This window comes from Podarcis filfolensis (assembly GCF_964270895.1).
Source record: "Podarcis filfolensis genome assembly, chromosome: 1".
NCBI lineage: Eukaryota > Metazoa > Chordata > Lepidosauria > Squamata > Lacertidae > Podarcis > Podarcis filfolensis.
The window spans coordinates 21,010,399-21,033,659 of NC_139604.1; the positions used below are offsets into that span (position 1 = coordinate 21,010,399).

A 23,261-nucleotide genomic window follows, 5' to 3' on the forward strand; every position below is an offset into this window, starting at 1 on the left:
TACTACAATAAATGTCTGCTTTCTGAACACCTATTTGGGGTTTTGCCTTAAAAAGGGGGGGAAAGAAACATTTTGATACTGCCTTCTTTCCTCTTGATTGAGGTAAGGTCTCCTAAGCTAGGTTCTAGTAAGTCCTGAGTAAAATGGGACTATGGAAAACCCCAAGTTACATCTGGGAAAATATCATAATTCCTTTCACTGAGGCTAGTCTTAAACGGATCATACAAATTTTACGTCCCTCACCCAAGATAGTTGTGGAAAAGTTCGAGATATTTAGCTTCAGGTTGTTGGAACTCTCTTAGACATACATACGTACAGTGGTACCTCAGGTTACATACACTTCAGGTTACATATGCTTCAGGTTACAGACTCTGCTAACCCAGAAATAGTCCTTCAGGTTATGAACTTTGCTTCAGGATAAGAACAGAAATCGGGCTCCGGTAGCCGGGCGGCAGCAGGAGGCCCCATTAGCTAAAGTGGTGCTTCAGGTTAAGAACAGTTTCAGGTCAAGAACAGACCTCTGGAAGGAATTAAGTACTTAACCCAAGGTACCACTGTATATATCTTAGATATAGAGAGAGTTGCCACTCAGAACTTGGCCCTGCTGCCTTTGACAGCAGCTTAATGCAGAGAATCAGATAAGATACGCATTGCTCACTACTTTTCTCCATGCCAGGAAAATATTTGTCTGTCAAATATTTGTGCGTTAATGACACAGAAACAGGACCAATAAAAATGCCAGAAAAATGTAGCAGTTTCTAGTTTCTCTTAAGTGTGACTGAAGTGTCTAATCCAGGAAAAAAACGTTACCTTGTCCATGCATGCATATGGATTCCCAGCATCAAATCTAAAGATGGCTTCATTTTTAAATCTGTTTCTGAACTCTTGCTGTTTAACCTGAAAGACACAGTACACACACAAACACAAAAGTTGAGTTCTTGAAAGGTTAAGCAGGTGATCCATTGAGATGATACTGTAACTTTTCCTTGGCTGCTATCCATTAAGCACGTTCCATCCCATGAACCCTGAATCATTTCATTTAAGTCCCCTTGAATTTGCTTAAAACTTTATTTAATACAGCCTGCACAACCCCGACACAAATCACATCGCACATACATTTAAAACATTCCCGGTGGATAAGCATAAAACATTTAAAATCTACATTTGATCTGACAACAGTGGCAGGCACCATGTTTGAAGTAGAAACAGATTAGACATAATTGAAGATAAAGAGGACGCAAGCATCATTCCCACTTTTAGGTGAAGTGGGCTTTAAATTATCAGATTCATCCGGAATATATTACCAGAAACATTGAATTGTTATCTTTAGACAGCCTTTTCTAAGAGTTTACAATTTCTCAGTTCAGTGAAGCTTGCCACCAGCTTGTTATCGGAACAAAAAACGAAAAATCATCCGGTTCACAGCACAGAACTGATCTCACCTCAAAAAGTACACATTTTCTTCTGATAACAGACACTTCATTGGACTGTAGAGGAGCCACTTCATGCTTCACAGTGAAGGCAATCTTTTTAAGATTCTTCCACTTTTCAGGTAATTCCTAACAACGCACAAACCGATATTGTTTGTTCGTTGGCACATCAAGTCAGCAAACCTTCCTTTCACAAAGGGTTGTACACATGTCTTATTTTCACTTTCTTTTTCCCCCTACCCTGGTACATTTACACCTTTCACTCTCCACCTCATTATCCTCTGCAATTGTAGACTCATTGCTCATAGTAATTCATAAAACATATTTTTTGTATTTTTAGAAAAATGTTTAGGTTCAACAGTCCGCATCTCAGTAAGCTTAATTTATATTCAGTCTGAAAATGAACTCAGCATCTCCATTGCCTGCCACATAGTATATGGCAGGTATTGCTTTTTGTTTAAAGAACAGCAGAACCCACGCTTTTTTACCTGTGAATATTTGAATAAACAATAAGTCGCCCACATAGTCAATATCCAAGTGGCATTGCAGTTCACTTCAGGTATTCGATATTTGTGTTAGGTTATGGCCTTCTCGGTAGTGGCACCCATTCAGTGGAATGCCCTCCCGTAAGATCTCGAGGAGATGAGTAATTATACATCTTGCTTTTTAAGGTTTAATGTTTTACTATATTTTTATATATGCTGGAAGCTGCCCAGAGTGGCTGGGGCAACCCAGTCAGATGGGTGGGGTATAAACAAACAAACAAACAGGTGGACAACGCACTGGTTCCACCGTCACCCACACTCGTCTTCCAGTCACCATCCATATATATGGTAACTGCTTGAAGTGGGACTTTTCTGTACTAGCTCTCCATTTCAGAAGATTTCCCTCCAACTTAGGAGACCTTCAGGAAGGCCAAAGCAGAAGCTATACTTCTGAGCTTTGACTCTTTCCCAGCCTGGAAGTTTAGAACAAACCACATACATCAACACTGAACCAGTTCTGAAACCCGGGCCATCAGAAAAGGAGAATCGTTTCCCTTACCTATGTAGCAGCGCTTCCCTTGTATGAAAAAATGGAGCTGGGTGTTATTCACAGATTTGTGACACCAGGCTCCAAATATCCATATAATATCTCTCAATAGCGTCATATAAATGTGTGGGGAAAGATGGAAGGAACCAATAACGCAAATGCCATGGGGTTGAGGAGACATCTCCACAAAATGGTACACCTGCTAATGGTCCTTAGAGGCAAGAGTAGAACCAAAGTACCCCAAATTCCTAATAGCCACACCAAGAGGATACCATGGTCAGTGGTATCAAGAGCAACCAACTGATCAAGGAGGACCAACAAGAGCCACACTCCCGTTTGTCCCATCATTTCTAGGCATAGGTCTGAGAGGTTTTTCTTTTGTCCCGCCTCTTTCCCCAGGAAAACCTGTGCTTTACTGCTAAATTGGAACAAACATCAACTGGGTTTTCTACAGATTGACATTTATGCTGATTTAGCAGTAAACAGTGGGTTTTCCTGGGGAAAGCGGCAGGACAAAAGAAAAGCCTCTCAGAGAACATGCCTAGAAATCACAGTACAAATGGAAATAAATTAAAAAATAAAAAATTGTCCACTAGCACCCTAGACACCAACTAAGTTTGTTCTAGGTATAAGCTTTTGTGTGCATGCACACTTCTTCAGATACACTGAAACAGAAGTCACCTTCTGCGGCGGAAGCAATTGATGTAAAGATCTAGTGTGGTATTGCGTCCATCAAGAGGGGTCCATAATGTGGAGTCTCTTTTTTTGTAACATTTTTTTGATGGCATTTGGTGGTCAATGTTCTGTTCACTGGTGGGTTGGGAGGCTGGTAGCCGTTCCCCAGTAGGTTGAGAGATGTTGTGTTGTGAAGATGCTGTTTGTTCGTCTTTGTCTTGTTCTTGTGTGTGTTGAAAGTACTCCTACAGGCATAGACGGCGGAAAAATGCTTCCAAGTTCCCGCAGAACTGAATACGGTGTATCTGAAGAAGTGTGCAGGCGCACAAAAGCTTATACCCAGACCATGAGATTTACAGGATGTATGGCTTTGAAGGAGAATGTACTAAAAATGATGTATAGATGGCATTTGACGCCAATAAAATTGGCTAAAATCTATAGAAAGAGAGACAGAAAATGATGGAAATGTAAGGAAGTAGATGGGAATTATTTTCATATGTGGTGGTCCTGTGACAAGGTTAAGAGATTCTGGGAATTAATTTACAATGAACTTAAAAAGATATTCAAGTACACTTTTCCCAAAAGGCCAGAGGCATTTTTGCTAGGTCTAGTGGGAAGAGAGATTAAAATAAAAGAGATTAAAAAGAGAGAAGAGATTAAAAAAAAAAGAATTTGTTTATGTATGCCACAGCCGCCGCAAGTACTCTACTGGCCCAAAAATGGAAAACACAAGATTTACCAACCATCCAGGAGTGGCAGGTGAAGATGACAGATTTTGCGGAACTTGCCAAATTGACAGGAAGGATCCGGAACCAAGAGGACCAGAGATACAACAACAATTGGAGTAAATTCATTGAATATTTAAAGGAGAACCACAAAAGTTTAAAGACACTAGCAGGACTGGAATAACACCTTCAGTGTAAAATAGTAGAGTTATGACAATAATGTACGCAATAAATATGTGATGTATATACCAGCTGCAGGGAGGGAGGGAAGTCAAGACTCGGCAAAGTCAAAGGGATTATATTGTGATAATAAGGAATGTTGGAAAAAGGATTATATGAAGAAAATAATAAAAATTCATTTGAAAATAAAAGCTTATACCCAGACCAAACTTAGTTGGTCTCTGAGGTGCTACTGGACAATTTTTTAATTTTTTATTTGTTTCGACTGTGTCAGACCAACATGGCTACCTACCTGAATCTAGTATAAATGAAAGTAATCATGGGATAAAGGGGAGTGGGGATGAGTGCAGAGCCACAATTCTTACAGGTTTAGAACCAGAGGTAAAATGCGGAAATATTGGGAATGTTATAACAAGGATGAATTGGAGTGTTAGGTACTAGAAGTCTGAGAAACGAAATCTGTAAACATGTAAAACCCCTAGGAGAGATTTTTTAAAAAGGGGGTAAATAGATAGATGGAGTTAAGGAGAAGCAATAAAAAATAAAATACAGTGGTACCTCAGGTTACAGACGCTTCACGTTACAGACTCCGCTCACCCGGAAGTAATACCTTGGGTTAAAAACTTTGCTTCAGGATGAGAACAGAAATCGCGCCTTGGCAGCAGCAGAAGGCCCCATTAGCTAAAGTGGCACCTCAGGTTAAGAACAGTTTCAGGTTAAGAACAGACCTCCAGAACGAATTAAGTTATTAACCCGAGGTACCACTGTATCAAATAAGATATTGGCATCAACTTTGTTCTAAAACTTTAATTCCAAAGGAAAGGTTAGTAAAAAAACCAAAACTGTTGCAGTATTACTGAGCCCACCTTTTCATAAATATCTAGTTCTATGCATAAATCTGCTGGCCTTCTTTTTTTTGTGTTGTGTTATTTCCCAAGAAATGAAAATATTTCATGCTTGGTATGAAACTTGGAAGCATGTCAGCTTGATTGGCTTATTTTTTCTGTTCTAAATTCTCATTTATTTTAAGTACTTCATTGAAAACATGTTGTTGCTTTTTTACTATGGAAATCTTGTCTTTAAGGTGCAATTTATAGGCAGAAATGTCTTTGTGCCCTCATTTATGGATTCATTGTCAGTAGATTGCTTATGTATATTAAATTCTCAGGCCTAGTGAATGAATGACAATTTTTGCATCCTATAAGAACCTGTGTTTCCAGCAATGACTCACCTTGTGAGATGGCCCTGGTTTCAGAGCCGACTCAGGGCTGCTTTCTAGGGCTGGTTCTAAACATAGGGCAGTAGCCAATGTTATATATAGTATTAGATAGTATTTAGTATTAGATAGTATTAGATGTAAGCGAAAGGCTGGGCTGGATGAATCCCTAGCCGGAATTAAGATTGCCGGAAGAAATATCAACAACCTCAGATATGCAGATGACACAACCTTGATGGCAGAAAGTGAGGAGGAATTAAAGAACCTTTTAATGAGGGTGAAAGAGGAGAGCGCAAAATATGGCCTGAAGCTCAACATCAAAAAAACGAAGATCCTGGCCACTGGTCCCATCACCTCCTGGCAAATAGAAGGGGAAGAAATGGAGGCAGTGAGAGATTTTACTTTCTTGGGCTCCATGATCACTGCAGATGGTGACAGCAGCCACGAAATTAAAAGACGCCTGCTCCTTGGGAGAAAAGCAATGACAAACCTAGACAGCATCTTAAAAAGCAGAGACATCACCTTGCCAAGAAAGGTCCGTATAGTTAAAGCTATGGTTTTCCCAATAGTGATGTGTGGAAGTGAGAGCTGGACCATAAAGAAGGCTGATCACCTAAGAATTGATGCTTTTGAATTATGGTGCTGGAGGAGACTCTTGAGAGTCCCATGGACTGCAAGAAGATCAAACCGATCCATTCTGAAGGAAATCAGCCCTGAGTGCTCCCTGGAAGGACAGATCCTGAAGCTGAGGCTCCAATACTTTGGCCACCTCATGAGAAGAGAAGAGTCCCTGGAAAAGACCCTGATGTTGAGAAAGATGGAGGGCACAAGGAGAAGGGGACGACAGAGAACGGGATGGTTGGACAGTGTTCTCGAAGCTGCCAGCATGAGTTTGAACAAACAGCGGGAGGCAGTGGAAGACAGGAGGGCCTGGCGTGCTCTGGTCCATGGGTTCACGAAGAGTCGGACACGACTAAACCACTAAACAACAACAAGAAGTATTAGATGTTAGTGGTTGGCAGGGCTTCACAGGCAGGGTCGCATTGCATACCTGGCTTCTGAATGCTACACATTGCTGTTGGTTACCAAGGGCAGGCAGGCAATGTGGAGATCAGCACAGCAAAGACAAATGCTCCTTTCGCCACATCCACACTGCGCCAAGCTCCCCACTGCCTCTCCCTTCTTCCTCTGCTGGCGTGTTTGCAGATTCAGGGAGAATAAAAGGAAGCACTTATTCACGCAATGAAAGATGCAGTGAAGGTCTTCCAACTTGGATGGCCTTACATGGGTAGTAGACAAATTCATGGAAGATCTATGGTCTATTAGAGCCCCTTAGTCATGACCATGGCTTTGTTACACCTCCGAGTATCAGAGGGGGGATGCCTCAGAAAACCAGTTCCTGGGTATCGTGAAAAAGAGGGGGCCTATTTTTGTTCATTCTCTGCTTGTGGGCACCTAGTTGGTCACTGGGAGAACAGATTGCTGGGACCAGGTGAGCATTTGGTCCAATCCAGCAGGGCTCTCCTTAAGTTCACTTCTTGCCTCTGATCTCACTGGGACCTAACATGCTGAGAAGACCTCTGTAAGCAGCAAACGTTATGAAACTTATTTTTATTATCAGTTTCTAAATATTATGTACTTTGTGGTTTTATGTTGTAAATGCCCTGAGACCTGTGGGTATAGGGTGGTATACAAATTTAATTGATTGATTAAAATAGTAGTAGTAGTAATAATAATAATAATAATAATAATAATAATAATAATAATAATGATAATAATAATAATAATTCACCCCCATCGTTTAACCCGGACACTGAGATCCAGTGCCGAGGGCCTTCTGGCGGTTCCCTCATTGCGAGAAGTGAGGTTACAGGGAACCAGGCAGAGGGCCTTCTCGGTAGCGGCGCTCGCCCTGTGGAACGCCCTCCCTTCAGATGTGAAGGAAATAAGCAGCTATCTTATCTGTAAAAGACATCTGAAGGCAGCCCTGTTTAGGGAAGTTTTTAATATTTAATGCTGTATTGTTTTTAACACTCAATTGGGAGCTGCCCAGAGTGGCTGGGGAAACTCAGCCAGATGGGCGGGGTATAAATAATTTTATTTATTTTTTTTTTTTATTATTATTATTATTATTATTATTATTATTATTATTATTATTATTGAAACTCAGCAGATACAACAGCAGTTGAATTTTTACCTCAAGTTCTGTGTAAATCTGCTCTGGTAGCTGTTGCCCATAGCTTCGCAGCAATTCAGCCGTGGATTTTAGAGGCTTGAAAATATCTTCAATGGATTGTCGGTCACGGATAGCCATGAGGTGTCCCATTATTTCAACCAGAAGCGCGTAATCTCCTTCATTCACTTTCTTAGCTAACCCTTTTTCCGTTTCATGGATGAACTTGGCTAATTCTGTAATGCTAGAACAAGGTTATGATGTCAGCAACTAACGCGTACTGAGTTTGCTGCTTTCACAGAACTTCATTATACTTTTAAGGACCTTTCCAGACCCATGTGCACACGTCCATTCAGCTGTTCTACACCCCTCCACACGCATCCCCCATCCTCCAGGCAAATAAGAAGCACTATCACAACTCTAGAGTACATGCTAGCCAAGCAAAAATACTCAAAGAAGGAACAGAGCAGGGCTGGCAGGAGGTGTTGCCTGGGCAGAGACACTGTGGCATGAGGTGTGTGTGGAGTATAGGCCTGGAAAGAGTCTCTAGAGGTGCCACCTTTGGCTCCTGGTCTTGAGGTTCCCCAGTGTGAAGCTTCTATCTGCATGTTCATTGGCTCAGCGCACAGGGTTTTCCACTGACATGCAGCCTTCCACAACAGTTGGTTGTTGTTGTTTAGTCGTTTAGTCGTGTCCGACTCTTTGTGGCCCCATGGACCAGAGCACGCCAGGCACTCCTGTCTTCCACTGCCTCCCACAGTTTGGTCAAACTCATGCTGGTAGCTTCGAGAACACTGTCCAACCATCCTGTCCTCCATCTTTCCCAACATCAGGGTCTTTTCCAGGGAGTCTTCTCTTCTCATGAGGTGGCCAAAGTATTGAAGTCTCAGCTTCAGGATCTGTCCTTCCAGTGAACACTCAGGGCTGATTTCCTTCAGAATGGATAGGTTTGATCTTCTTGCAGTCCATGGGACTCTCAAGAGTCTCCTCCAGCACCATAATTCAAAAGCATCAATTCTTTGGCTATCAGCCTTCTTTATGCTCCAGCTCTCACTTCCATACATCACTACATAATTGGGGTTCTGGCTCATATGGAAGTCTGTGTGTATATATCCTTGCCTCCTGCAGACATCCACACTCCACATCAGAGGTGTGGCCAGGGAAGCTGCACAACGTCAAGGCTGGTGCCAGCAGCAGACCCCTGCTTCTTCTTCACTGCAATTAACCCACAAAAGGACATATTTAAGGACCATTCAGCAGAGCAAGTCCTTTGTACAAGATCATCTGCGATTCTGCTTTGCTGGGATCAAACTCTTTATGGTGGTTCTTGTTTGGCTTTGGTGATGCTCCATGGCCTTGTTTCTCTCCTACTCAATATTTCACGAAACGAGCACAGTTCCACCCCCGTTTCAAAAGATGTAGAATTCAAAAGCCTTTTTAAAAGACATCAAAGATGGCTTACCTTTGGGCTACGTAGTTGAGCAGATGCTCCTGAAACATCCAGCTCCATTTTTTAATAACATTCATCACAGCTATCTTGAAAGGCTTAATATCCACCTGAAACCAGCCATTAAAAATCTTCTGGTTTTCAAACTTGCTTACTTCTTCATGCAGGGCTTCATAAATGCTGATCTTAAAGAACAAGATGTGATTAAAATTCTGGTGTTTTAATTAGAAGAGCAAAATCGTGTAAATAGCTTAATGGAACACAACTAACAGAGGCAGATGAAAAGACCTTTAAAAATGACAAAGTACCTGTTGTTTAAAGTGATTTAACTGTGGGGAGCATTTCTGAAGTTCATAGTCTGCATATAATTCCAGCTCTTCAGTACGGAGAAATCGTCCATGGAGAAGGAGCTGCTTCATAAATTTGGCTTTATCATCCATCCATAAGTGGCTGTATTTCCTAAAGTAGCTTTGATATTCCTGAACATTAACAATGACCGAGTGCACCCTGGCCATGATTTCCCCGTGCATTTTATCCAGTGTATCCATCTGGTCCACATCATCCTAAATGTGAAAATAAAACCAGATAGAGTTGGTTCAATGCTTTTTGAGAGAGAGACAGAGAGAGAGAGAGAGAGAGAGAGAGAGAGAGAGAGAGAGAGAGAGAGACTGCAGCAAGGCCCCAGGACAACTGCAAGTATATACAGTGGTACCTCGGGTTAAGTACTTAATTCGTTCCGGAGGTCCGTTCTTAACCTGAAACTGTTCTTAACCTGAAGCACCACTTTAGCTAATGAGGCCTCCTGCTGCCGCCGCACTGCCGGAGCACGATTTCTGTTCATATCCTGAAGCAAAGTTCTTAACCTGAAGCACTATTTCTGGGTTAGCAGAGTGTGTAACCTGAAGCGTATGTAACCCGAGGTACCACTGTAAACTAATCTCATGGTTTACAAACACATACTCTGGCTTCCATCACAGTGTCCTGTTGTGCCAGAAGCGGTTTTAGTCCTGCTGGCCACATGAACCAGAAAGCTGTCTGTGGACAAATGCCGGCTCCCTCGGTCTGAAGTGAGATGAGCACCACACCCCATTTGACTGGACTTAACCGTCCAGGGGTCATTTACCTTTGCCTTTTACTTTACACTAAGCTGAAATATGCCTTAGGCTGCATTCCTATACTCACCCAGAAATAAGTCCCACTTAACTCAATGGGGCTTACTTCTGAGGAGACACACATAGGATTGCGCACAAATAATTACATTACGAAACAAGTGTCAGAGGCCACACTGCAAATCTTTTTTAAGATTCCAGTCTAGGCTCTCAGCCCCAAGAATCCTTTGGCGTGCGATTTCAGATGTGACTACTCACATAATCCAAAATGCTGTTGCCATGGCAAGCTGTTTCTAAGTGGCAAAAAAAAGAGAGCTAAAATTCGATGGAGAGAAAATGATGCCCTGCCCCTAAGGTATATACCAATGAGATGTGAGTCAAAGGCTTTCAATAAATGCAAGACTAATTAGTGTGTCTGGATGTGTTCACAATTACACACACACACACGCACACACACACACACACACACACACACTTTTTAAGTCTGAAAAATATTCCAAACTTCTTCACATATTATGAGCATGCATAGGTAAGGAAATGGAATTGTTCCCATTTGACTTTGGCCTTACCTCCTACATTTGTTCAGCATAACCAGCAAAAGAGCCTACATGCCTTCAAACTATATGCCCTTTAGCTGTTGTTGGATAACTTGTCTCCACCATCATTTAGACTGGGGTAGCCAACACGGTGTCCTCCAGATCTGAGATGTTGCTGAACTGCAACCCTCATCCTTTCGGGCCCTGCTATCAGAGGCCACTGAGAGCCTTTAGGTATTGTTGTCTAGGTCCCCACCCCCACCCCAAATAATAAAACCAGACAATTTTAGGCATGGTTTTGAATATGTATTTGTGCATGCCCATGTCTCTTTGTTTACAAAAAGCAGCTGTGGGGGATCCCCAATTCAGACTGGAATCATATAGCAGGGGGACTTTAACCTTTTTCCCACCTGAAGCTACTTCAAGGGGAGGAGCAATTTTCAGCGAGGAAAATGTGGTAGAAAAGGGTTAAAACCCATTGCCCTGAGATGTGGTCCCAGCTGCTTTCTGTGAGCAAAGAGATGGGGTTGGTTGCAAGCACATTTTTTTCAAAATCTTGCTTATAGTCACATCATGTTTGATTCAAACACACATTACCATTAGTACAACCCACTTTTCTGGGTGTCTCCCAAAACAGAGTTTACCATTTTGTTTTATTTTTAATGGATGCCAGCGGTGTCATATTGGCCAAACCATAGCATCATAGGCCTGATTCATCAAAGGTAGAACAAAGCCAAAGACTATTATTCAGTCAATTGGATGGACAATATAACCTTAGTTGAAATGGCTGTTTAAAATATTCAGTGGTGAAAGAAAAAGATAATAGATACATTGGTGATTATACCTGATAAGTGTTATATCCAAGATGCTTAGCAACTCTGTTTATATTTGATGCAATCAGGTAGATGTTCTGGATTAGGTCCTCCACGATGTCGGAAAAATTGCCGTTGACAGTATGCTCCAAAGAAGGTTTAAAAGTCATTTCATTGTTGTTAAGGATGAGCTGCGCTTCAAATAAGGGAGTAGGTTTTGAGGTTGTCTCGGTGTTTTCAACCAGATACTGAAGAGAACACTTGATAGCTTGAAACAGTCCATCTGAAATCATGTGGTCTATGTATTCAATGTAGGCTTTCCATTCATCAGAAAGGGGATCTGCCTGAAGCAAGTTCTGATTCTCCTGGAGAAAGCAATTTGCCCGAAAATGAGCTGCAAAATTTAAAATTCCACTCCCCAACACAGAATTTCCCCTATTCCAATTAATTAACTTCTTCAAAAGTGAAAGACAACTCTTTTTCCCATTTCCTTTCCCCCCCTTTCTTTCAAGGAGGAAAAGGTCCCCGCTATTTACAACATAATTGCCTGCCTGATCACTCAAGTGTCCATTGAACAATGCTCTAAAATAAAGGACAACACCAACGCAGGAAGTCTGAGAGCTACAGAGGCTATGCAAGCTGTACATGCTATAGCGTCTCTCATTTACCTTGTTTCCAGCAGCACCTCTGTCTCTGTGATTTGGTGAGCAAATCTCATCCTAGCATCAATGATGGCCAAACTTGGCCCTCCAGCTGTTTTGGGACTACAACTCCCATCATCCCTAGCTAACAGGACCAGTGGTCAGGGATGATGGGAATTGTAGTCCCAAAACAGCTGGAGGGCCAAGTTTGGCCATCACTGCTAACATGAAAGCCCTAATATGTGATTACAGGAGGGTAAACCAGATGACGAAGGGGGGAAAGGAATGGGAATCCAATTTACTTATTGTAATTTATTTATAATTTATTTATTAATTAAAATTCTATACCGCCATTTACCTGAGGATCACGGAGATGTTTACAATTATTTGTCCACTCAGATGGTTGTAATACTTTCATTTAAACTCATTTAAGCAGCCCTGCAAACTAGGCTAGGCTGAGAAACTATGACTTCTCCATGGACACACAATGAACTTCCTGGCAGGATTTTAACACCCTTCACACCATGCTAAGTAAACCAACTTTCTGATCTGCATACTTCATTCTAGGGCAGGAATGGGAAACCTGTGGCCCTCCAGAGAGTTCATTTATTTATGTTTAACATAATTTGTATATCACTTAATCATAAAAACCCTCTAAGCAGTTTAAATAAAATAGACATTAAAATTATCAATCAAAGTCAAAAGTTAAAAACAAGGTGGTCTAATTGTTTTCCACAAAATAAATAAATTTTTCTGGGAATTTTCTGGAGGGTGTGGGGGGGGCAATAAATTACATATTACCTGAACCAATTGGTGGATCCTGGTGCTCATCTCTTGCACTGATCCATATAGCTGGCACATTCTTTCATTGTTATCAAGGCACAGCAGTGGACAAGCGACACCAGTTTTCCGCACGAGGAACGAAGTTTCACTCAGTCTATGCAGCAGGTTCTGGATCAACCCCACATTCTCCTTGGCTTTCTGGAGCCTGCTGCCTATGTTTTCAACGAGTTCCCTGGTTTCTTCGATATAGTCCCACAGTCTCTCATTTTGCCAAGTCAGTGTGTCGAAAGCAGGCTTCAACTGTTGGTCGATTCTCCCAATCTCATGCGCTATGAGCTCTGCTTCCTCAGGCAGAATTGTCCTCTGCAACTGGTTATATTGCCTGGTGATTAAATTTAAATTCCCAATGTACTGAGGGGAAAATAATAATAATAATAATAATAATAATAATAATAATAATAATAATAGTGTCTATTATTCAATGGTGATTTAATGGAGACGTAGAGTGAATCATTCGTCATAATTTAGAGATCTCTCTACCATCAGAAGTATAATAATAATAATAATTTATTATTTGTACCCCACCCATCTGGCTGGGTTTCCCCAGCCACTCTGGGCGGCTTCCATAGAAACCAAAAATACACTAAAATACCACACATTAAAAACTTCCCTGAACTTAAGATGTCTTCTGAATGTCAGATAGTTATTTATCGCTTTGACATCTGATGGGAGGGCATTCCACAGGGCGGGCGCCACTACCGAGAAGGCCCTCTGCCTGGTTCCCTGTAGCTTTGCTTCTCGCAATGAGGGAACCGCCAGAAGGCCCCGAGTATACTCAGAGCCCTTGCATGTGAAGACTGATCCATTCCTTCCAATGGAAGGAACAGAGCTGTACGAGACAAGGGGCTTATCCACATTTGTCCAGCTACTTTCCCCCGAGGAATCCCATGATTAACAGCTGAATTGGAGAAAAAGTTAATCAGGTTTTTCTGTCGATGGATGTTTGCTGCAATTTATTGGTAAAGAATGGATTTCACCGGGGGAAAGCGTTGAAGAAAGCAAAAAAAAAAACAAAAAACCAAACCCCCAAACCTTGGACCTATGCTTTCTAAGAGGGAAATCTTTAATATGATTTTTTAAACACACACACACACACAGTTATGGTCTCCATGCTGACTTGCATGTTTAAAGTTAGTGTGGCCGCAAGCATGGAGGTATAGATTATAGAATCTTATGAACGTAGAGTTGGAAGGGACCACGAGAGTCATCTAGTCCAGGCTTCCTCAACCTCGGCCCTCCAGATGTTTTGAGACTACAATTCCCATCATCCCTGACCACTGGTCCTGCTAGCTAGGGATCATGGGAGTTGTAGGCCAAAAACATCTGGAGGGCCAAGTTTGAGGAAGCCTGATCTAGTCCAACTTCCTGTAATGCAGACATCTTTTGCCCAACTTGGGGCTTGAGCTCATGACCTTGAGATTAAGAGTCTCATGCTCTACTTACTGACTGAGCAGTCTCAGACAGCCCTCCCGAAGGGCCACCATTATTTTAACCCTTCCCCTGATTTCATGTGACCTTTATGTATGTATTTATTTATTTTTGTAAGTACTGGGTAGCAAAGAAGATCTCTCAACTGGACTGTCAATTGCTGTTCCAACTTTTCCATTGTTGTGTGAGTATGTGGTGCTTAGAAACAGGCCAACCTACACCCATTTCAAGTGGCCAATCAAATAGCTAGCCCATCATTACACCACCATGTCCCAGGCTCTTCTAGAAGCAGGAAGCAGGAGGAGAAATGTCCCAATTTAGTGTAACCACATTGGGATGTACTGAGCCCAGTCATCTGATCTCTACAGGGGATGCCAAGAATTTTCACACCAATCCCCCACCTAACACTGTCAGTCCCTACTCCATGTTTTGGTAGGCCCCTCAGCAAGTTGTCCCTCCTTGAGTGGGCTCTCCTCTTCATCCTTGCTGCTGTCACTGTTGCCCATTCTATTGCCCTGTCTCCTTAGGCCCAATCCACACAGGTGCCCTGGTTCAAAGCAAGTGAAAGGTACTGCTTGGCCTCCTTCAGGCCAGTGCTCACTTGCTTAGAGAGGACAAGTAAGCAGGTTGCGACTGTGCAGAAGAGGAGAAGTTGCAGCAGTAGTGATAGGTGTTCCAAGGATTGGTTGTGCCTCCATTTCCTCCTCCTGCTGGGATGTGGCACCTCTACCTCTCTCATGTTCTACATCAGTGTTTCCCAAACTTGGGTCTCCAGCTGTTTTTGGACTACAATTCCCATTATCCTTCACAGCTGGTCTTGCTAGCTAGGGATGATGGGACCTGTAGTCCAAAAACAGCTGGAGACCCAAGTTTGGAAAACAGTGTTCTACATGCATCACTGAGCCAATCCTGTACATGGTTTTGGTCCTTTTTGTCCACACAAGCACAAGGAACAAGTTCTCATTGGTGTCTATACTTCCAGTTCAGCACCAGATTGCATTCTCAGCACTGGAGGAAGCTGCTATTCCAAACACAACCCTACTGGATAACATTTGAGTTTGTGATGGCAAAGAATCCCACAGTCCATTAAGACATCTGCAAGCTCTCCCACCTTCCGTGAATTCTTGGTCTGAGAAGCCCATTTTCCTACCAGTGCTTTTATAGGAGGAATGAGAGAGGAATAAAGGGGCCTTCCCCCACCCCCAGGTTCTTTTCTCCAGTACCTTTAGAGAAAAGGAAAGTGTGGAGACCCTAAATGTAGTTGAAGTGTTCGGTCCTCCCGCCCCCTTTGTAATTTGAACACTGCTATTTTGCTGTCAATAGAACCGCCAACTAATTCAACAGAGAAGAGAAGAGGGCCCTTTGTATTCAAAGGAACACATATGCGTGCAGTAAGACTGAAATACAAGATTAACTACAAACTACAATATAACAACCATCCAGCTGACAAAATAATTAGGAAAAAATAGTTGTGCACTCTTTGCTTTTGGTTTAGATAGTTGAAGACTCAAACAGATTACTGCAGTTATGTCAATTTTCTTCCATTTCTTTATATTCGCACACATCTTTCATACGGAATCGCTTCTATTTACCTTGTAAAGGGTTTCTCTCTTGGAATACAATTGCATGGCAACCTCAGGTATATCAGGGTGTTTTAAAACCTCAAGGTATTTCACTTCCCTGAGGACGGCAGAGAGCTGCAGGAGAAGATGTAAATGATTTTGTCATGTTGCAAGAAGCTTCTTCAAAACTACCTCGCTTCAAGGACACCCGTGCAACTTCCTTCCAGGTGTACCATTGGATATTTTAGTTCAGATACCAGACAGATCCTCCAGGTGCTCTATGAGCATAACTGTATTACTAGTGGTGTTGGGTTTTTGTTTATTGGGTTTTTGGTTTTTAGTTTTCTTTTAAGTCTAACTTGTGTGAAGGCAAGACTCCAGGCATTGCTGATGGTTGCAGGAACCCTGTAACCCTTGCAGGAGAATATAAGCAACAGGAAGTAGGGGAGTAATGGCCATCGACCACGCACCAGTATTTCCTATGGGCCCAGGAGAGGGCTCAGAATCATGAGTGCAAATAATTCTGAGGCTCCTCACCAGACTGAAGGTTGTGATAATCATCAATGCTATTTTTCTAGAAAAAGAGGTGCCAGAATTCACTGTGAATTGGTGCCCACCTGAGAGATGCTGGAACTGAGTTCTGGCTGAAAAAAAGCCCTGATCATCATTCCCTGACGTCCCAGTCTTCCTGCCTGTCCCCTGAAGCCCATAATGAAAGTTCATAATGACTGAAAAATGATTCACCCTAGTGTGGTAAAGGTAAAGGTAAAGGAACCCCTGACCATTACGTCCAGTCGTGACCGACTCTGGGGTTGCGGTGCTCATCTCGCTTTACTGGCCAAGGGAGCTGGCGTACAGCTTCCGGGTCATGTGGCCAGCATGACTAAGCTGCTTCTGGCGAACCAGAGCAGCGCACGGAATAGCCGTTTACCTTCCCGCCAGAGCGGTACCTATTTATCTACTTGCACTTTGACGTGCTTTCGAACTGCTAGGTTGGCAGAAGCAGGGACCGAGCAACGGGAGCTCACCCCGTCGCGGGGATTCGAACCGCCAATCTTCTGATCAGCAAGTCCTAGGCTCTGTGGTTTAACTCACAGGGCCACCCGTGTCCCCACACCCTGGTGTGAGTTGATGCCAAATGCAGTCTTCCATGCCTCTCAATCTGGCCTTTGTAATACCCCTCATTAGCCCTGGATTCGCGCTTCTTTAAGTGCTTTTGATGGTTGGGATGTGTTATTGAACTGCAATGATGTATTTTGCTTTCTGGGGTATAGGATGGAGAGGGGTACAGGGGTAGAAACTTCTGGCTTTTGCGTGGTTCAGATGCATTCTACTGTACAAAGCTAAAATCTGTTGCTACACCCACTTTTGCCTCTGGCCCCGCCCACACCATGCATGCAGCTCCTCAAAACGGAATTGCGACCCTCCACCTCAGAAAGGTTCCCCACCACTGGTTTAATTGACAAAGGTCCGTATAGTTAAAGTTATGGTTTTCCCAGTAGTGATGTATGGAAGTGAGAGCTGGACCATAAAGAAGGCTGATCGCCAAAGAATTGATGCTTTTGAATTATGGTGCTGGAGGAGACTCTTGAGAGTCCCATGGACTTCAAGAAGATCAAACCGATCCATTCTGAATGAAATCAGCCCTGAGTGCTCCCTGGAAGGACAGATCGTGAAGTTGAGGCTCCCATACTTTGGCCACCTCATGAGAAAGGAGACTCCCTGGAAAAGACCCTGATGTTGGGAAAGATGGAGGGCACAAGGAGAAGGGGACGACAGAGGACGAGATGGTTGGACAGTGTTCTCGAAGCTACCAGCATGAGTTTGACCAAACTGCGGGAGGCAGTGGAAGACAGGAGTGCCTGGCGTGCTCTGGTCCATGGGGTCACAAAGAGTCGGACACAACTAAATGACTAAACAACAACAGTAAAGAACAAGTTGTCTACTTTACCCTTTCATTAAAGTTTACTTCAAACAATCCACAGTCGTCATATCTGAGAATTGGTTGACCGAGATGTGCTTCACAAAGGTGGCTTAAATCTTGTGCCCATGTGGTATAAATTTCCTCATCGTGTTTATCCAATAATTCCAACATTTTCTCACATTTTTGGAAGACAAAATTGGTTTCCTCTGTCTGCAGAATCCTAGAGAGAGAAAAAGGATTTCCTCCTCCTCAATGTCATTTCTAAGTACACAGTGGAAGGTGATTTGGGAAGTGGTTTAAGCCCTATTGTACAATTTTTATAGCAATACTTACAGATGATTGATGCGCCTAAAATGTGTTCTGTGCTTCAGCAGTCTCTCTCGTAACTCCTGAGACCATTTTAAATTGCCTGCAGTCACTGGCATGTTTTTATGAAGTGCATTGCCTCCATCCCTTAACTTAAATAAACAGAAACTGTTATGATGATGGACTGTCAATACACCATAAGTAAAACCTGCAATAAAACTCAAAAATGATCCCATTGGAACTGAATCCAAAAATCTCCCACTGAAACAGGTTCTAGTTTGCAAATTCTAAGCAGATTGACGCAGAATTAAAATTCCCAGCGGGAATAAGCGAGCCTTCCTTCTGAATACATGCTATTGCCGTACTTTTCCATGTATAAGACACCCCCATGTATACAACGCCCCCTCTTTTTGGGGACTCCAAATACAGAAAATGGGGGGAGATTGCCCAATTGTTGAGCGTTTTTTGGGCTGAAAATCACTCACCCGCAGGAACGCAACAGCCAATCGCACGCACATCAGTGAAGCCACCAATCACCTGCAAGCTCGCTGAAAGCAACCACCAATCACCCGCCCAATTGCCACAGCACCCAATAGGCAGTGGACCTTGCAGCATCCACCAAATCACCCACAAAAATGCCACGGACAATATCCTGCTCGCGGCAGCCACCAATCGCACGCCCCACCTCTCCACTATCTGTGTATAAGATGACCCTAAGTTTTTAGCAAAACATTTTGATAAAATAGCCTAGTCTTATAATCGGAGTAATATGGTAAATATTCTTTTAAGAATCCTATGCTGTGATAAAGAATACCATACATATTTGTTGAAATGTATGGTAATGGTCAAGCATAATATGAGCTGCAGCCCAAGAACACTAGAGGGCTGCAACTTCCCCGCCCCTTCCATAAATGCTGTAAGACTGATGAAGTAATGAAGTCACTTAAGCATCACAGACGGCTGTGTGAGTTTACAAGCCTATATTACATCACAGACTTGATAAAGAAACTGATGCTCCAGGGCTAGAGTTGCTCTGTCATCAAACAGGTATGAGAATCAAGTCCTTTGGGGGCCTAATCCCTGTGGCAGTTTATTTCCTGGGGTAAAACTTCAATCTTAAAAAAAGCTCAGCAACTTTGATCGGCCCTCACGAATGCTCACTTTATCAAATCTGGCCCTCTCTGAAAAAAAAATGGGCACCCCTGGGATAAAGGTTTGTTTACATTTATATCACTTATTCCTAGGTGGTATACACAAGGCTCCCAAGCCAAGCTCTGAGCCAGCTGCTTGCTTTTTGAAAATTATCAATTACAATTGGAAAGAAAAAGAAAAAGGGAACACTGTCTGTTTCTCTTAACATTTCTTTTACTTCTACTCAAGTTTTTAAAAATAAAAATAAATAAATATTATTTTTTAAATGCCTGAGCTCTAGGCTGTTGGCATATCTCTCCCCCTGAGGTGTCCCTGGAATGACTTTGTAGATGTTCAGAAAAGTTCTTTTGCTGCCATAGCCACCACGGGGGATGCAAAGATTGGGGTTGATGCAAGATATTGGGGCCCCAAAATGCTGCTCCCCTCCCCACCAAGGAAGAAGGGGAAGATCTACATCAGGAACAAGCAGGGGGGAAAAGATCATCATCAGGATCGGCTGCCCCTGTGGATTCTACTGCCTAAGGCAGTAGACTCACCTAAACATATGGATGGGCCAGTCCTGGCAACACAAATACAATGGTAAAAACAAAATAAGGCGGGAAGGTTAGAAAAGGGGGGGGAATCTGTTCACCAGCATTTCTCACTATCCTGAAACCTATTGAAACTTACCCCAATGGAAAGAGGGCTACCCAATTCATCACAACCTAAAAGCACATTATTGGAAAGAATCTTATGGGCATTCTAATTGCCTCCAGACACTGTGCCTACCATATATATGCCAGACAAGAGTTGTATAAGTTGGAAATCTATTCATAGAAACAAACTTTTTCAGTGTGTCCCCTCCCCCTTCAGTTTGTACTAAAACACAAAGTAATGAGGTTATTCTTGACAACACAATAGCTAGTCACCAAGGAGAAAATAAAATTAATGTCTCTGTAAATAAGTAAATAACACGAAATAATAAATTAGAATGCCAAAGACTGTTACCCACTTTTTCTATTTGATTGTCAAAGATTTGCTTGCAGCAGGTAATTTCCTCATCAAACATTGAAAGAAGAACAGCAACGTTTGGATAAAAATGAGAATAGATGACAGGCCTTTCCAGAAGTTTTCCAAATATCTGCAAAATCTTGAATTTTAAAAAAGAAGGTAACTGAAGCACCTGTGTCAATTTTCATCTCTGTTTTAAAAGATGCTATTTTAGGTGGTTTTATAAAAATTATAAAGGGCAGAATAATTTCTTTATCTGTATTGTATATTCTGTTTTAACAGATTGGCATTTATGTGCTAGCCTTCAAAGATTATTTCAGGTAAAATTATTGTATGGGTTTAAAGTGAAATCACTTTGATGACTAAATTCTTGTCTTTACATTCCTCCACAATCTGTTTAGTAGAGTGTTTCACAAGAAACCAGCTATTAAAAGAACAAGATTCTCCTCTCATTTTTTTTAGGGCCTCACCTGGGACTGAAAGAAATGCATCTCTAAAAAAGGAAAACCTAGAAGGAAAAAGCAGATCAGAAAGAGACCTCTGGACTATACTTAAATGTTTCAGTTCTGATCCCTGAATTCATTGATAGCCCAATTTGCTTGGTATTTTGTTTATTTATTTATTCTATCATTCGTTAAATTTCTATGCTCCCCTTCATCTGAAGATCACAGAGTGGTTAACAATATAAAAACACAAAAATGCATCCCATAACAACAAACAAACAAAATTAACCAACACCCCCACATAGTATTTTTATTTATTTGTTAAATTTGTAAGTGATAAACGGAAGAGCAGTTGTTTGATACACATAAAAGAAGTTATATGACGGCCATTGAACCCTGATTACTGTTTCAGGTACAAATAGGATTGCTTACAGTAGAAATGAGGAATCTGTGCCCCCCAGATGGTCTTGGCCCACAGCTGCTATCATCCCTGACTTTTGGCCATGCTTGCTGGGGCTGATGTGACTTGGAGTCCAACAACACTCAGAGAGCCAAAGTTCTCCCATCCACGAATTACAGATTCTATATAGCTTCCTGCAGCAGTGTTTCTCCGAGGTCAAGAGTTACAGTAAACATGATGATGGAGTTGTGTGAACTATGAACAACTATCTGGCCTCTTTTAAATTTTAGCAAATAGACTGGGACCATACCTGAAGGAGCAGCTCCATCCCCATCATTCAGCCCAGACACTGAGGTCCAGCGCCGAGGGCCTTCTGATGGTTCCCTCACTGCGAGAAGCCAAGTTACAGGGAACCAGACAGAGGGCCTTCTCGGTGGTGGTGCCCACCCTGTGGAATGCCCTCCAATCAGATGTCAAGGAAATAAACAACCACCTGACTTTTAGAAGACATCTAGGGAAGTTTTTAACGTCTGCAGTTTTATTCTGTTTTTAGTGTTCTGTTGGGAGCTGCCCAGAGTGGCTGGGGAAACCCAGCAAGATAGGAGGGATATAAGTTATTATTATTATTATTATTATTGTTGTTGTTGTTGTTGTTATTATTATTATTATTATTATTATTATTATTATTATTATTACACATATCCTCCAACATTTCTCTAATGAAAATAGGGACATCTTAAGGAAAACTGGAACATTCTGGGATCAAATCAGAAACCTGGACAGCTTCTGTAAATCCGGGACTATCCCTGGAAAATAGGGACACTTCGGTGGTCTGATGGCATGGGGAGGGTAGGTGGGGGGGGCTCTTTTGTTCTGTACCATTTCCCCACAAAAAACCCCCTCTACCAGCTGCTATTTGTTCACTTAGGGAAAATGTGCTCATGTATAGGTTTTCCTCACAGTGAAAATAGCAGCTTGGGTGGATGTGTTTTTTTCTGGTAAAATGGCATGAGGGGATGTTGTTGTTTAGTCGTTTAGTCGTGTCCGACGCTTTGTGACTCCATGGACCAAAGCATGCCAGGCACTCCTGTCTTCCACTGCCTCCCGCAGTTTGGTCAAACTCATGTTAGTAGCTTCGAGAACTCTGTCCAACCATCTTGTCCTCTTTCGTTCCCTTCTCCTTGTGCCCTCCATCTTTCCCAACATCAGGGTCTTTTCCAGGGAGTCTTCTCCTCTCATGAGGTGGCCAAAGTATTGGAGCCTCAGCTTCAGAATCTCTCCTTCCTGTCAGCACTCAGGGTTGATTTCCTTCAGAATGGATAGGTTTGATCTTCTTGCCATCCATGGGACTCTCAAGAGTCTCCTCCAGCACCAGAATTCAAAAGCATGAATTCTTCGGTGATCAGCCTTCTTTATGGTCCAGCTCTCACTTCCATACATCACTAGGCATGCGGGGATGCCAAACAGCTATTTGCAAATTTGGATAGGAGCCAGAGAGTTATTCAAGCATCTCCATCCTCACACAGGCCTAGCTAGGCCCTGAGCAGAGGCCAGTACAGTCATGGTGGGCGCAGAGACTCGGGGCGCCATAAGGGACACCTCAAATATGCTTACAGTGGAGTGAGACAGGCAGGGGGAGCTGAATTTTCGCACCACACAGGGCACTACTGAAATTTCAGGTGCCAAGGTCTGCTGCTACCCTAAGGCAGGAATGGCGAAGCGCAGAGAGGGAGGGGAATCTGGGTGCTGCATTGTACTTAAGAGGTCACTGTACAGATTGAGAACACACAGCAAGCAATTGCGCTGTCGTTTTGAATTCTTTGAAGAGCCTTCTGTGTGCAAGGTCAAGAAACACAGCCATCGAAAAGTAAAATGCAGATCTCTCGTGGGCAAACTCAACAAATGGAACCAAAAAGTTTACAGAAGTGATTTTATATCATTTTCCTCAATAGCACGGTTGCTTTATTTGAATACGAACAGCAGCAGCTTCTCCTGGCAGTTGTGGTTAAATATCCCATAAAAGCTAACTCACTCCCTACTATTGTGAACTGTCTACTCTCTCATGCTGGCAGCCCAAATTACAGCATTTTATTATATTGCATCTTTGCTGTGTGTTTTATTTATCTCTGTTGTGCCTTCCCATTTTTGGCATCAATTCAAGCGCCTTTACCTGCATCCCCCTGCTGTTTGTCCTTCTGGCAAACTGTTGTGTGCCTTTTACAGTTTGTTTTGTTGGG

General features: G+C 42.5%; 1 protein-coding gene and 1 long non-coding RNA gene across 3 annotated transcripts in view; one reads left to right on the top strand and one right to left on the bottom strand.

The window, feature by feature from the left end:
* Positions 1-18,851, bottom strand: part of LOC310743372 (dynein axonemal heavy chain 11-like) — a 219,287-nt gene extending 200,436 nt beyond the window's left edge. The window contains exons 1-11 of the mRNA XM_083573553.1: positions 18,525-18,851; positions 18,067-18,191; positions 17,761-17,953; positions 15,840-15,944; positions 12,778-13,170; positions 11,368-11,700; positions 9,187-9,441; positions 8,894-9,063; positions 7,456-7,675; positions 1,443-1,559; positions 811-897 (exon numbers count right to left, since the gene is read on the bottom strand). Coding sequence (XP_083429679.1) covers positions 811-897; positions 1,443-1,559; positions 7,456-7,675; positions 8,894-9,063; positions 9,187-9,441; positions 11,368-11,700; positions 12,778-13,170; positions 15,840-15,944; positions 17,761-17,953; positions 18,067-18,191; positions 18,525-18,557 — 2,031 coding nt within the window. The 5' untranslated portion in view covers positions 18,558-18,851. The remainder of the gene's footprint in view (positions 1-810; positions 898-1,442; positions 1,560-7,455; positions 7,676-8,893; positions 9,064-9,186; positions 9,442-11,367; positions 11,701-12,777; positions 13,171-15,839; positions 15,945-17,760; positions 17,954-18,066; positions 18,192-18,524) is intronic.
* A 196-nt stretch (positions 18,852-19,047) lies between these two features.
* LOC310743673 lies at positions 19,048-20,727 on the top strand. 2 transcript variants are annotated; one of them, XR_014539162.1, is made up of 3 exons: positions 19,048-19,086; positions 20,205-20,340; positions 20,644-20,727. It is a non-coding gene; the product is annotated as an uncharacterized lncRNA (long non-coding RNA). The 2 variants fall into 2 exon arrangements; XR_014539163.1 differs by lacking the exon at positions 19,048-19,086 and adding an exon at positions 19,133-19,252.
* The last annotated feature ends 2,534 nt before the right edge of the window (positions 20,728-23,261 follow it).